This window comes from Phaseolus vulgaris, chromosome 6, assembly GCF_051622355.1.
Source record: "Phaseolus vulgaris cultivar YP4 chromosome 6, ASM5162235v1, whole genome shotgun sequence".
NCBI classification, from domain to species: domain Eukaryota; kingdom Viridiplantae; phylum Streptophyta; class Magnoliopsida; order Fabales; family Fabaceae; genus Phaseolus; species Phaseolus vulgaris.
This window is the reverse complement of record NC_143503.1, coordinates 4,714,178-4,729,456: the sequence shown is the minus strand read 5'-3', so window position 1 is coordinate 4,729,456 and position 15,279 is coordinate 4,714,178. Positions and strand designations below refer to the sequence as shown.

General features: G+C 37.1%; 1 protein-coding gene across 1 annotated transcript; it reads left to right on the top strand.

Moving 5' to 3' along the window:
* Nucleotides 1–4,168: 4,168 nt before the first annotated feature.
* Nucleotides 4,169–5,479, top strand: LOC137830939 (uncharacterized). The gene has a single exon (XM_068638356.2). It carries the CDS (start codon nt 4,187–4,189, stop codon nt 5,015–5,017), a length of 831 nt encoding a protein of 276 aa, XP_068494457.1. The 5' UTR covers nt 4,169–4,186; the 3' UTR covers nt 5,018–5,479.
* Nucleotides 5,480–15,279: the final 9,800 nt, after the last annotated feature.

Here is a 15,279-nt window from a genome sequence, read left to right as displayed (position 1 = left end):
AACGATTCAAATTTTGTGTATTTAAATAATTGAGTTATGCATCTCACAACACTCGACTTGGTCAAGGACGAAGCCTTAACCGACATACCTTATCGAAACCTTGAAGACTCGGTTCGGTCAAGGACGTAGCCTTAACCGGTATATCCTACCGAAGCATTAAAGATCTGGTTTGGTGAAGGATGTAACCTTAACCAACACCCCCTGTCGACACCCGAAGGTGAGTTCGATCAAGGATGTAGTCCTAACCGGCATACCCTACCGACACCTAAAACACTTCATTTAAGTAAGTACAATAGTGTCAGATAACATCAGGCACTTGTGAAGAACTTATTCAATTAGTTTATCCTGACAGGTTGAGTTGCACTCTGCAAAGCCTGCACCTCATCACAAGGCACCATCTAACCTTCGAACACATCCATATTGGGATCGAAGACACCGTTTGGTGGTGCCCCGTTGTAGAGAACATGGGCCTGGCGGACGACCTGGTAGAAACTTTGGCTCAACATGGCCAAAGTGTTGTCGATATTCTTGTTCAGGTCGGCCTCGACGGCCTCCTTTTCAGCCCACAGTTTAGAGCTCTTGACCTCTAGTACCAAGATTTTGTTGCTAGCCTTCTTCAAGGCTTTCTTCAACTTGGCGTTCTCAGCCACCCCCCCCCCCCCTCTCTCTCTCTCTCCATTCCATCTCGACTGCTCGAGCCTAAAGAATCTCTCGCTTGGCCGCCTCCTGAGCAAGCTTTCCCTGGTAAGCTGAGTTTGCCTCAAGGGATTGCTTTAGGCTGGCCGAGGCCTCCGCCAACTCATGTTCGAGCCAAGAGACCTCCTCGACTCGTCGATCCTAGACATTAGCACCCAGGCGGGTCAGGACGAGACCCCGACATAACAGCTCGATACCGCCTTGGAACTAGTCTTCTTTGGGAACGACTCGAACCAAATCCTTGACGGCGACGTTCAGGTCGACCTTCACCCCCCTGGAAAATTGTAAGTCACCCCTAGTATAGATAAGGGTGACCTTGAAGCCTCAGTAGTAGGCTCGATGGAGGCAACAACGAGTGGAGGGTTGAAGTCGTTGGTCGGGGGAGTCGACGACGATGAGAAAAGCATATGAAGGAAGGGGTGTCGGCATGGCGCCTAGGGAGCGGGTCGTTGTAGCTATATTCCTCCCCTCCCTTGGCCTTTTACTACTCTTGCCAGAGGGGGCCGAAGAACCGGCACCGGCAGCCGACTGCTTGCCGGTAGCCACAGTCTCCATGTTGGGGCGACCTTTGCCCCACTGAGCAGCCCTCTCGAGGAAGGCCTTGATCAGGTTGTTAGCTTAAGGGACCTCTTTCTGCATGGTTTCTACATCAATAAAAGAATGTCAATTAAAGACTAAATGACCGAAGCTAAAGAAAACTAACATACCCTAAAAGGTCGTCCAACGCTGAGTCGACGTGTACACGACCAACAACTTCCGTGTAGGGAGTTTTCTCGGGAGCTTATAAAAAAAAGAGTAAATCTCTCGCTCCTCGACACTCGGGGTCAGACGAGGCTACTCCTTAAACTTGGAAGGATTCCTAGTCGAAAACATAAGAAACCTTGACCGACCGACTTCATCAAAAAATAACTTTGTGCCTTCGGGTTGGATGAAAACTTTGAAAAATTTACCTTTGAAGTTCTTATAGGAGGTGGTGAAGGAATTGAAAAGAACATTACCCGACTGATTGATAAGCGAATGCCAGATAACAGGCTCGCCCAGGTGGGAGGTATAGTAGCTTAGAAAACGAAATACGTCACATATGACACGAAAGGCTTGGATAGACACCCAGGTGTTCAGGTGAAGTTGGGAAGGAGCCACGTTGAGCTCCTGAAGGACGCCCATCGTGAAGTTGTCAAAGGGAAGGGAGACATGTGAATTAGAAAACAAGCAAGAATACATAAAGAAAAAGGGGCGTTCGAAAAGAGACCGACCCAAACATAGGGTATTGGTCAATTCACAGGGTTCAACGGTTAAAATATCAAAATGAGCATCTCCCTTCAAAACCGGGACCCTACCTAAATACTCAAAGATGGAGGCCTCGATCGAAAAGACGGAGGTGATCCTGGTCACCTTAGGGTCCACCCAGTCAAGCCCTAGGAGGAGGGACGACTGCTCAGGGAGCCTGACCGGTCGGTAGCACCTTCCGGGTCGTCCCCCTGGCTCCACTCTCCACTGGGTGCAATACTTGAATTGCCTCGACCGATAAAGGCTTGGTCATGGAGGAAGAAGACGAAGATGAGGAAGAAGACGAAGAAGACGATGAAGACAAAGACGAAGAAGATGAAGGATGCGAAGGAATAAGAGAAGGGGGAACCGAGGAAGAAGATGTAGGACGAGACAGGGAAGACATGACTAACCTTTTGGAGGACGAGGAAAGTAGCTCAGTAGGACGAAAAGTGTTCGGGTGTCGGAGCAGGAAATCAGAGCAGTAGAGTAGTGCTTCGACACTGTTGGGACCACTATTTATAGTTCGTGGGGGTCTCGGGAGACGAAACGTCACATCCATCTCAACCGTTAGATCTCCCAAGATCCAACGACACTCATCAAATGGCGCCAAAAAACCCCTCATCAATGCATGTCAGATCACACGTACAGGCGTCGCCAAACGTTACGTCAGACCTTAGGAAACCCAATCGTCACTTCAGCTCTCGAGAAGCCCAACCGACACATCAGTCTTAGACAAAGACTCTTTGGATTAACCATTCTTGAGCCTGGGGTGCAAGTGTACGGGTGAGACCCGTACGACTGACCATACGTCTCCCCATCAATGGGCTAACCGATACCATGTCTCGGTCCCCATGAATGAGCCGACCAACACTCTAAACCCAATTACGCTCAAACAGAGTTAATCAAGCTAATTAATGGTTAAGAGCTAGGTAATCTATTCCTTAACATGATCCAAACTCTCTAATCTGACCTAATAAGAAAGACATACTAAAATAATATAAATAGCACAAATTACAAAAACCAGGTACGTCATCATACAGTGCTTTGAATATCAAGTATCGAATATTAAAATTGACTTGAGCGTCAGAGTACCTTGTGTAAATACCATCCGAGTCTAGACTACAAGAACATAGGGAGATAGAACGAGTAGAGGGAAGGAAAAGACTTACTTAAAGAGGAAGTAAAGTGTCGTCGAAGAGGGACAATAAAAAAAAAAATATGTTAGATTTGTTTTTAATATAGTTTAGAATTTTGTAGAAAATGATTTTGACAGTCAAAGAGCATCTTTTTTGTGTGAAGAATGAGTCTAGGATCTGGCGTGGTCACCTAACCCCAGTCAGTCCCCACAATAAAAAAAACAAGTGTGTGACAATCGAATGATGACGTCACCGTGACGGAGAGGAATGTGCGACGCTGCTTCCGCGAAGGATGATAAAAACGTACAACCCAATGACTATGGGTGCCTTTCAAATGACGCCGTTAACTTCAATTATGCATGACTTCCAGAAGCCCTCACATCACGGTCAAACACTCGACCTTTCTTCCTTCTCTCCTATTTTTCTCCCTCAATAATTCTAACTATAATCCCTCTTAATCTTTCAAGATTTTTTTTTTAGAAAAATATAACCTTTTCATAAACTAAATTAATTTATATATAAGTTTCCTCATACATAAATCTCAAATGGGCTAGAGATAGAGATGAAAAATTATTTTATGATATATAAATTTTAATTAATAAACTAATTTTATAAAATTAAATTAGACTAGATCATAACTATTTAAAGATTATCATCAGGAAAGTTTATATTGGATTTATTATATTATCCGCGAATCAGACTTAAAAAATTCATTTTCGAATAGGTTTTCAAAAACATTTAACTCTTAACTTTCATAAACTAAGTTGATGTAGATAATGATTTCAATGTGCAAAATTCTATAATTAAAATCAATTTTAGTTAAATACATGTAAGTTTTATTGTTGTGTTAATAAAACTTGTTTGAAGTATGATTAGTAGTGATCGGTAGCATCTCCGTAATAAAATTATAATACTTTGATATTATATTGAACACGAATTACAAGCCTAACATAAGAAGAAAAAAAAGATTTAATATATATTTCTGAGTCTAAGCCAGTGTGTTTTCAAAATCCAGAGTGAGGATTTTCCATTACGTTCACACGTTTGACTAATATACCAAACGACAGAAAGCCCACAAAAAGAAGATGAAAAACCACCATAAATACCAACCTCAGTGCACAACTTTCTTTCCCTCTTACTCTAACCAAACCTTAAAAAGCAAAAACCAGAAGAAGAGAGTTTTTTTGCCTTCTTCTTTCCTCCTTCCATCACTGGCCATGACCCAAACCATGTCTGGCCCAAATGATTGGCTCCAATTCTACAACCAAAATCTCACATCATCAATCCCTGACTTCGCCGTCACACCTACCACCACTACCACGGCTACCGTCACCGCACCTTCTGACTTGCCTAATACCAGTCCCTCAGCTTCAACCCATTTAGGCGCAGAAGGCCGCGTGGGAAAACCCACGCGCCGCCGCTCTCGAGCCTCACGCCGAACTCCGACCACCTTACTCAATACAGACACCACAAATTTTCGAGCCATGGTCCAACAGTTCACCGGTGGCCCGAATGCACCCTTTGCACCAAGCCCATCACCAGGACCTCAGGCCTTGCCAAACCTCTTGGGCTTTGGGTTCCCCTCTCGCCCTATCCCTTCTCTAAGCCCATCACCCCTTCTTATGTCATCATCACCCCCTCTAGGCTACCACCACCTTCAACAACGAGGCCAACCTCATCAACCACAACAACAACAACACATGTTTCAGCAGCAAAACCAACACTACAATCTGTACAGCGATGGTGGCTCACAAGGTGAACACCACCAGCACCACAACAACAACAACATGTTTTTCCAGAGACTAAGCAGCAACCCAATGAGTCCTCCAACAAGCAATGTTGTTGTTAGCAATAACAATCGTGACGGGGTGGTGGATTTGGATCAAGGTCCCTTCTTCCCAAACACTTCTTCTTGATTGATTGATTGATTCGAGTGCGTATTTGGTTCACTCGTTAGATGCAGATCCTTGGTTTGGAGTGAAATCGAAATTACACATCAAAAGTTTGGAAACGTAACATGCAGTTCATCATCATCATCATAATCAGAAGAAGAAGAAGAAGAAGGAAATTGAGCACAGCCTTCTGAGTTGTGAGGTCAAGTTGTTGTCCCGTGGGAACACGGGTAGCAGTTTTTCTCTTTGATCCGCATGCTAAGGTTGGAAAGTGACACAAAGCAGACAGTTAGGTGCTAACTTGGCCAGAATTGTTGACCCACCAATGTAGAATATTATCATCTACTACTCTCTTCCTTAGGGTTTTTTTTTTAATTATTTATTGTTAATTTCTTATGATGATATTGCTATAGTATTACTACTATATTATTACTGTTATTTATTAATTTCATACTTTTTGGTGGGATTGGACTCTCTTCTAGATAACCTTTGGATGGTGCAACCACTTTCTTTACTTTATCTTTATACTTGATTCATTTGTTACATTGTTTCTTTTATTTCCTTACTTGGTATCTGTGTAAAAATTATCAAAATAAAATTAAATAAATGTATTGAATGATAAAAGTTAAACAAAATTAATAACTTCCGTTCCATTAACTATCCACAAGTAAACACAGGACGCGCTGCAGTGAAAATAACCATTCACTAACATATATATATATATAATATATATCCTAAAGCCACTAAGATAATATAATATATAAATAAGTTGAAATTTCCACATTGATTAGGATAAAAATATTTCTATATAAGTGGTGCAAATCTCCTCCATAAATCTATAAATCGATTTTATGATATTGAGACACTTAAAATCCACCTTATGATAATTTCAAAATTTACTTTTTAAATAGTAAAAATACATCGTTAAACATATTTTTAATATAAAAAAAATCATTCTTTAAAAATTGAAGAGTGGGTAAGTGGGTCGCCGTAGTTGGCATGGCAAGGAGTGCTAAACTTTTGACAAAATTGTGTGTTGACTTGGTTATTTGTGTTTGTGATACGAGCGTATCTTGGTGCTGAGTGTGTTTTACGTGGATTCGTACACAGCTGCCAAATGGGGTTTTTCATCAAAATGCTTCAATTTCATTTCGTAGTTACAAAAAATGCAAAAATATAATTATTATAAAATTAGATACACGGACTTAAGTTATTAACATCTTGTCACCACGGGACAATTTTAATGTAAACTACATTATTAAGGATAGGTGAATTGGTATATTAGAAATTTAAATCTGTAAATTTTGTTTTTTCTTAAATCACTAAATAATATTGAGCAACAAGTAAAAACATGTCAATCAAGGAAAAAATACTGAATAAAAGAGAAAAAACAAAAACTTTTATACTAGTTTAATTTTAGTCAAACATCCAATTTCAATCCAAAAAATTTAATAAATTTTAAAAAATAAAATTATAAATGCTTCACACTAAAAAAATCATTACAAGAAAATTATTAAATAGAAATCAAATTTAAAAAAATAAAATAATTAATTGTTATATTGACTAATTTACTTACTAGTTTAGAGATTAAAAAAATATTAGTATCGAATTTAATTTATATTATTAATAAATAGTTTTTAAATTAGTATTTAATTAGCTATCAAAGTTTTAACTACCAACTTTAGAATCTAAGTAATTGGTAATTAAACCCTCGGTAGATAGTTAAATATTACTGTAAAAACTAATTTAGATACCAATAATTTTTATAGTCTCTAAAATAATATCTAATTTAATGAATATAACTAACTAATTTTTTCTATAAAATTAGTTTTTATTTAATTATTTTTTATTAGTGTACGATTCTTCAAAATTTATTTAGAAGAATCACAAAATGTATGGGTTAAAACCTATTACACCACAACACCAAGACTAGGTGTTACAAGAAATAAAAAATAAAATAAAATGAAATTCAACCATACATTAATTCCAAATCTTAAAAAATTAAACATTGGAAGATAATTAACCAATATGCCATTCTATATGATTTTCTCTAGGAAGCATGCTTCAATTGAAAGTAACTTAAAATATCTTTTCTACTAAAACACTATTTCTTTTGAGATCTCTTGGATTGATGCAATATACATGTTTGGTACAATAAGAATTAAATCTCTTAATGCCAAAAGGTATGACGTTTTTATAATATTTTTATAGTATACTACTCTATATGGAATCGAGTTAAGTTTCTTATAAGAAAAAATACGAAGTTTATAAAGTTACATAAACTTTGTCATTTATGTAATTACCCACAAGAAAGAAGTTTAAAATTCTATTAAACGTTGTAATACATTGTCTCATTTTTTTAAAATTCTATTATACGTTGTAATACATTGTCTCATTTTTTTTCATATTTGTTATATGAGCTTTCACTTTTATTGTGCATTTGTTATGATCTCATGACTTGCTTAACATATTTATCCGTTTATAACTTTGATTATCGGTTTAACTTAACTATTTGCATCATAAAAGAATTGGAGATTGTTGATACCCAGATGGTGTAACCAATTTAGAACCACTAAATCATCCTAATAAGATGTGATGGAGGACCATCTTCACTACCAAGCCATCATACACTCAACTAAGAGCAGAAGAACAAGCTCAGAAATATACATAAGAAATTTCTGCCTTAGCTTGTATAAATTTGTAAATAGTAGAATAGTCTTTCTTTTGACTTTGTATTTCTGAGCCAATTTTTAGAATAGGTTAAAAATAAATCAAAGGCACTATAGAAACATTCATTTAACATTTAAGCAAAGGTTTCTAGAGCACCTAAGGAGCATGGATGGTCATGAGCATGAATTTACCTTCACCATAGTTATGTTTAACTTAACTAAGGCGAAGGCATTCAAGAGGCATGATTTAGAGACTCTTAAGCTTATAAATAAGAGACTCCTCTCCTGTAAATCTTAGACTTGGAATAATGAATTGTGTTTCTAAATTTTCAACACATTTCTTTCCAATTCTCTTTTTGCTAGATGCTCTCAAGCCTAGTCCAACCTCAAGGAAGTTGGCCTAACATCTTCCTTGAACCTTGCACCTAAACACACACCTATTCATCAACTCCTCCATTTCCATTCGGTGCAACTATCCCTCAAGTCTTTCTTGCCCTCAACATCCTTCCAAACACAAGAACACAATTGTATCAAGATGTTTTGATGATAATAAATATAGATTGTGACTCATACATGTTCTTTATTATTATTAAAATATGAAAAGAAGAATAGGATAAATCCCTTATATATATTGAACACATATGATTATGTTTATAGAAAAAAAAGAACATATGGGCTAAGCCCATTATATAAATAGAAATATCTAACAATATTTATAATATCTCATAATATCTAACAATATCTAACACTCCCCCTCAAGCTGGAGCACATAAATCATATTTACTCAACTTGTTACAAATGTAATAATTCCTAGGCCCTCGTAAGGGTTTAATAAAATATTTGATAATTGATCGTTTGAATTAACAAACTCAGTTTGATATCTCCCGATATAATCTTTTCTTGAATGAAATGACAATCAATCTCAATATGTTTGGTCCTTTCATAAAAAACTGGATTTGAGCTAATATGAAGAGCAACCTGATTATCAAATACGAGTGTCACTTGAGTGACCTCTCGAAATTGCAATTCTTTAAGTAATTGTTTAAGTCAAATAAGTTCACAAGTAGCCGAGACCATAGCTCTATTATTTGCTTTTGCACGAGATCTTGCCACAACACTTTGGTTCTTGCTTTTCCAAGAGATCAAGTTATCACCAATGGAGACACAATAACCGGAAGTTGATCTTCTATCAGATGGAGATCTTGCCCATTCAAGATTTGAATAACAAACGACTTTAGTATGATTATTGCGACCATATAACAAACCTTTTCCAGGAGAGCCTTTAATATACTTTAGTATACGAATGACTGCATTCTAATGGTCTTCACATGGAGAATTAAGAAATTGACTCGCCACACTAACTACAAAGGAAATATCAGGACGGGTAACAATGATAGTTCAATTTTTCAACTAATTTTCTATACTTCTCAGGATTTTAAAAAGGTTCCCCCTGATTGGCTAGATGTTTGACTTTGGGATCCATGGGAGTATCAACAGATTTCAAATTCATCAACCCAATTTCCTCCAAATATCCAATGCATATTTTCTTTCAGAGATTACAATAACAGTATTGGATTGTGCTACCTTAATCCCCAAGAAATATTTGAGTTTGCCAAGATCTTTGGTCTGAAAGTGTTTTCAAAGGTGTTGTTTTACTTGTGAGATGCCATGGAGATTAGTGCTTGTAAGAACAATGTCATCAACATATACTACAAGATAGATACACTCAACACCCGAGCGACGATAAAATATTGAATGATCTGCTTCACTACGAGTCATACCAAACTGTTGAACAATATTGTTGAATTTTCCTAACCAAGCCCTAGGAGACTGTTTGAGGCCATATAAGGATTTGCGAAGACGACATACTAATCCAGAAGACTCCCCCTGAGCAACAAAACCGAGAGATTGCTCCATATAAATTTCTTCTTGCAAATCCCAATTAAGAAAGACATTTTTGACATCCAGTTGATAAAGAGAGCATTGTTGAAAAACATCCATGGCTATGAATAAGCAAACAAAAGCCATCTTTGCCAATGGAGAAAAAGTATCACCATAGTTTAAACCAAAAGTTTGGATATAACCCTTAGCCACAAAACGAGCTTTGAGACGATCAATAGTATCATCAGGACCAACTTTGATAACAAAAATCCACATGCAACCAACAAAAAATTTCCTAGATGGTAAAGGAACAAGTTCCCAAGTTCCATTATTCTGAAGCACATTCATTTCATCAAGCATGTCTGACGCCAACCAGGATGAGTTAAGGAATAACCTATATACACTACAACATTTTTGGCTTTAGACCACACAGGCCATAGACATAAAAGTGTTGCCTAAACATAGTAAAGACCATGATTTTAGCAGAGTGACTTAAAATATACAAGAAAACACGGTCCTAAAAGTGTTGATACTTTAGGCCATGGTTATAAAAGTGATGTGAATGCAACTACAAGAATACATGATTCTTTGACATTCTTAGGAGCAACTTGAGTTGGTCATGAAATGACACTTTACTTAGAATTGGATCAATGTTCTAATTCAAGAACTCACCAAGACTTTGCACCAAACCAAAGCTCATATGGAAGTCCATATATTGTCAAATGGAATCAAACACAAGGAATGAAGAACAAGAATTGAAAGCTGGACAGAATTGAAATGCTAAGCTACTGAACCGAACAGAATCAAAGAAACAAAGCTGGAAACACAAATTTAAACGGTGCAAATGAAAGGAAAGACTAAGAAATTAAAAAGCTGCCGAATGAAATTTGAAGAAGAAGGAAGAAGAACACTTATAGAAGAAGCTTGCTGGATTTTGAGAATTGGAGAAGCCATTCATGCCACTTGGTTCCTTGTTCCAAGATAAGTGATGGAGTGCCGCCACTTGAAGCTCACCATTGCTCACAAGATAAGGCAAAGGAAGAAGAAGACTCAAGACTCACAATTTCTCTCTAAATTTGAGTATAGTCTCTCTACTTCAAAATTCCAATCTGAATTGTACAAGCTAAGCACCTTTATTTATAGCCTAGAGGTGCTGAAAAATAGGTGGGAAATTTCAAATAAAACTCATTTGAAATTCCCACCAAAAACAAGTCACATGGGAGGTGTGACCTTTTTCTACTATGACACCTCCTAAAAACTACACCTACACCCCCCTACTAAGTCACATGGACAAAGTGACTCTCTCTAATACATTCACACCTATTTATTTAATATCCACACCTCCTACAAGAGTCATTCAAATGATGCTCTTTTATTTAATGCTTGGCCTTGCCCCTCATGGTTTGGACTTGGGCTTCTTGGGCTTGGGCCCTCTTGGGCTTGGGCTTGGGCTTTGGGCTTGGGCCTCATCTTTTGCAAAGACTAATAAGAAGAACTTTAAATGCTTTGGCCCTTGTCCATTTCTTCTATTGATAACATCTTTTTGATTCTCATAAAAAAACGTTAACACTTTAAGCCACGATTATTTACGTGTGGCCTTTTAGATTAAAAAAAATACAAAATAAAATCCAATTTTTGCGGAATTTTTCTTCTTCTTCCCTCTCTCAGTGACTAAAAAGCGCACCTCTCACTACTCACCTACGTTCTTTCTTACGAACTTCTCCTAAACATCTCCGCCGTTCTCCCTCAATTCTCACGTTCTCATTGCATTCTCCCTCACTTCTCACATTCTCGTTGTGTTCTCCCTCACTTCTCACCTTCTGACCGAGTGTTTCCTCACTTTCGAGACCTTCTCACTACACGTTCTTCACCATTGACAACCTAGACTGGACGTTCTCACTGTCGTTAGTTGGGCTATCTCACTCACTTCAGGTACATTGTATCTCACTCGCTCTTAGGGTTTTGATTTTTTGGTTTTGTTTGGTTTGATTGAATTTTGTTTTTGTTAGGTTTGTTTGAATTTTGTCTGTTTCATTACTTTCATTTAATCTTTCACGTTTTGTTAAGTTTAATTTGGGGGTGTATGTTTCTTTTCATAGACTGTAATTTGGGGCACAAGTTCCCTTTTTCGTGAATTGTAATTTGGAGGACGAAGAGGGTTCTTTGAGAAATTTTTTATAAAATAATTTATGTCATGGAAAATGATTAACATGCATGCTTACTGCAATTTATGTCTTCTTAGACCATGTATTGGTTGGGATTTTCTATTTGATTGGATTCGACATGTTTTCCTTGTGAGGTTCATTGTGATTGAAGCATATATCCAGGATTCCTGTTCTTTGCTTTGGTGTGCTAACATACCTCATCTTTGCTTTGTTGGATTCAGTAACAACCATGTATGTAGGGAAAACTAGAGAATTTGACAAGGAACTCTCATCCCTATTTAAACTTCTTTTTACATGAGAAAATGATTTCATTGGGATTAAAATGTGTGGACTCAAACCTTCTTGCCATTCTTGTTTTTGTTGAAGATGGATGAAGCTTCTTCTCTACCTATTCTTAATGTGTTTGATGTAGAAAATAGCTAGTTTGCTTTGAAGATTGTAATGTGTTTTAGATGATATTGTATTTAGGCTAGTGTGTGTTTAAGGTTGCCTTTTGCTACATGACCTATCCTAGATACCTAATCAAGGTAGTAAGATCAAACACATAAACTGATCAAATGGTTTTCAAAAAGCTTTTTAGAGTTTTCTCCAAAATTAGGATACTGCACAAAAATAAATTTGTTTCTCTCTAAAAAAATAGGTTTATTTTTGGTTTGCTGAAAGGTTTTTCGAAAGTTGGTTAGGGCACCCAAAATGCAGTTCAGTTAGTTATTTCAGTTAAGTTGAGTTGGCGGTTTTCCTGAAAAACAATATGTTTGTTTTTAAATCAACCTGTTGTTTTTATAACAACTTTTTAACTGGTTTTTGAAAAGTGGTTAGAAACTGTTTTCTATAAATTGAAAAGTCTTTCTCACATGAAAAGTAGTTGAGCAATCACGATTTTGAAAGAGTTTAAACACCTTCTGTGTGAGAAGAAGAATTGAATTGAGTTTTTGAAAGGTTTTCCAAAGGGATCTTCAAGTGTGCTTGTTCTAGGAAAACCTTGATCTTGGTGAAGGTGCTGATGCGGTTCTGCAGCAATTGAACTACTGGTTTTGAGTTCTTGCATCTTCTTTTCAGGTGTTATCTTTCCTTTATTCTTGTTTGTAAAGGTGTAAGTGTTAGTCACTCTTTGATAGGGTTTCTTGGAGTGCAAGGTGTGCTGAAATAGGGTTTTTCAACTTTGTTTGTATTGTTCTTGTAGGTTTCAAGAACTGTTGTGTTGTAATTGTTTGGAATTGGTTTTTAGTGGATTTCACCTTCGAGTGAGGTGAAGCTGGATGTAGCTCTTTATGAGTGAACCAGTATAAACCTTGCTTGCATAAATCTTCTCAACCCTGCACTCGTTTCTGGTTTTTGTTTAATCCGTCAAGAACGAAATCTGTTTACTTGAAAATAAACCTGTTAATTCTGGTCTTAATAAAAACTATTCTTAGTGATATGGAAAAGTGGTTCAATCATAAACAAAGCCTTTAACATAAGCTTGTAATTGATTAAAGGAAGAATAGTTTTCTTCATTAAATCCTTGATAAAGATTCATTGTCTTTAAAAGCCTTGTGTTGAATACTCTTGATTGTTCTTTTGGCATATTTTGTGTTCTTCAAAACTGTTAAAAGTGAACCAATATGCTTTTTCCATATTTCACTGTTTGATCTCAATTCTGATTTGAATATGTTTTGCTTGTGTTAAAGGGTTGTGCATAATCAATCTGTTCATTCTAAAAACAATCTGTTCTTTTTCCTCTAATAAACTGTAAAATAGTTTGTGGTTGCGAAAATTTTATAACTTCAATTCACCCCTCCCCTCTTGAACTTAGACACTAATATACGCAACAATTGGTATCAAGAGCTAGAGCTTGTATTTTGCTCAAGTGTATGCATTATGTCTGAGTTTAAAATGCCTTTTGCTGAAGGTGCGTCTATTAATAGACCTCCTATGTTTGGTGGTGTGAATTATGCTTTTTGGAAAATTAGGATGAAGATCTTCATGGAATCTATTGACATGGGTATTTGGGATGCAGTGGTCAGTGGACCTTTTATACCTACGCAGGTTGTTAAAGATGAAACAGTGAAGAATCCTTGGTTTGATTGGAGTGAAAGTGCAAGGAAAAAGGCTCAATATGACTCTCTAGCCAAGAACATCATTACCTCTGTATTGAATATGGATGAATTCTTTAGAGTGTCCCAATGCAACTCAGCTAAGGAGATGTGGGAAGTGCTGGAAGTAACCCATGAGGGCACAGATGATGTGAAACGTTCAAGGAAGCATTCACTCATTCAAGAATATGAGCTGTTTAGGATGCAACTAGAAGAGAGCATTGCAGATATGCATAAATGGTTTACACATATTTTGAATCATCTCACTGGTCTTGGTAAGGTCTTTGACAAGGAAGAGCTCAACATAAAAGTGCTGAAAAGCCTTGATAGGAGCTGGCAACCTAAGGTAACTACAATCTCTGAATCCAAAGATTTATCCAAGATGTCTACTGCTGCACTCTTTGGAAAATTGATAGAACATGAGTTAGAACTCAAAAGATTGAAAGAACAAGAAACAACAGAGAAAAGAACCAAAGGAATTGCCTTAAAGACTACCATGGAACATGATACAAGTGAGGAAGAGAAGAATTTTGAACATGATGAGACCTTGAGTCTGCTCACCAGAAAATTCAGCAGATTCCTTAAAAGGAAGAATTGAGACAGAACTCAACAAAGAAAAAGGTACTCAAAATCCAATGACTTAAATTCTTCTAGTTATACTTGCTTTGGTTGTGGCAAACCAGGTCACATAAAGGTTGATTGTCCAAACAATCAAAACAAAGAAAAATCAGCAAGCAAGAAGAGTGAAAGAGGCAAAGAAAGAAGAGCTTATATCTCGTGGGAAGAGAATGATGTATCCTCAACAAGTGATTCTTCAATTGGAAGTGAAGAAGCAAATATGTGCTTCATGGTGAATGATGAAGGATCAGTATCTGATTCGGTAAGTGATTTTTCATCTGATTCTGAAAGTTATGATCAGCTATTAATTGCTCTTAAGGAAACACATGATGAAGCAAATAGATTGGCTGTTATATGTAACAAACTGAACAAAGTAAATAGGGTACTTGATGGAGATCAAGATCAAGACGAAATAGAGGCCAAAGATCAAAGACAAGAAGAGGTAGAGGCCGAAGTTGAAGAAGCTCAAGGAGACACTACCTTACCTCAAAGGCTTACAAGGAGCAAGTTTAGGAAATTAGGAAGTAGTGGTAGATTGTTTTCTCTTTTTATAGTGTCTTTTGTAAAATATTTAGATACATAGTCTTTAGGAAGGTGCTTAGAGGGAAACATTAGACACCTCTTTTGTAAAGCATCTTTAGGCTATAGTTTAGAAAATTCTAGAAGCTTAGGAGTGAGCTTAGGAGGGGGGGCGTGAGGTTAGTAGGGGCGTGAGCTTAGGAGGCTTTTGGGTAGCTTATGGAATAAGCTTTGCAAGCTAATGACCGACCCTTACTCCTATAAAAGGAGGGCTTAAGTCCTTCATAATTTATATTTGATGTTTGATGATGGAGATCAAGCTCAAGTGGACATGGAGGCCAATCATCAAGAGCAAGAAG

Excerpts from the sequence above, each read along its gene's own strand:
- LOC137830939 (XM_068638356.2), top strand. The coding sequence starts at position 4,187 with ATGAAAAACCACCATAAATACCAACCTCAGTGCACAACTTTCTTTCCC.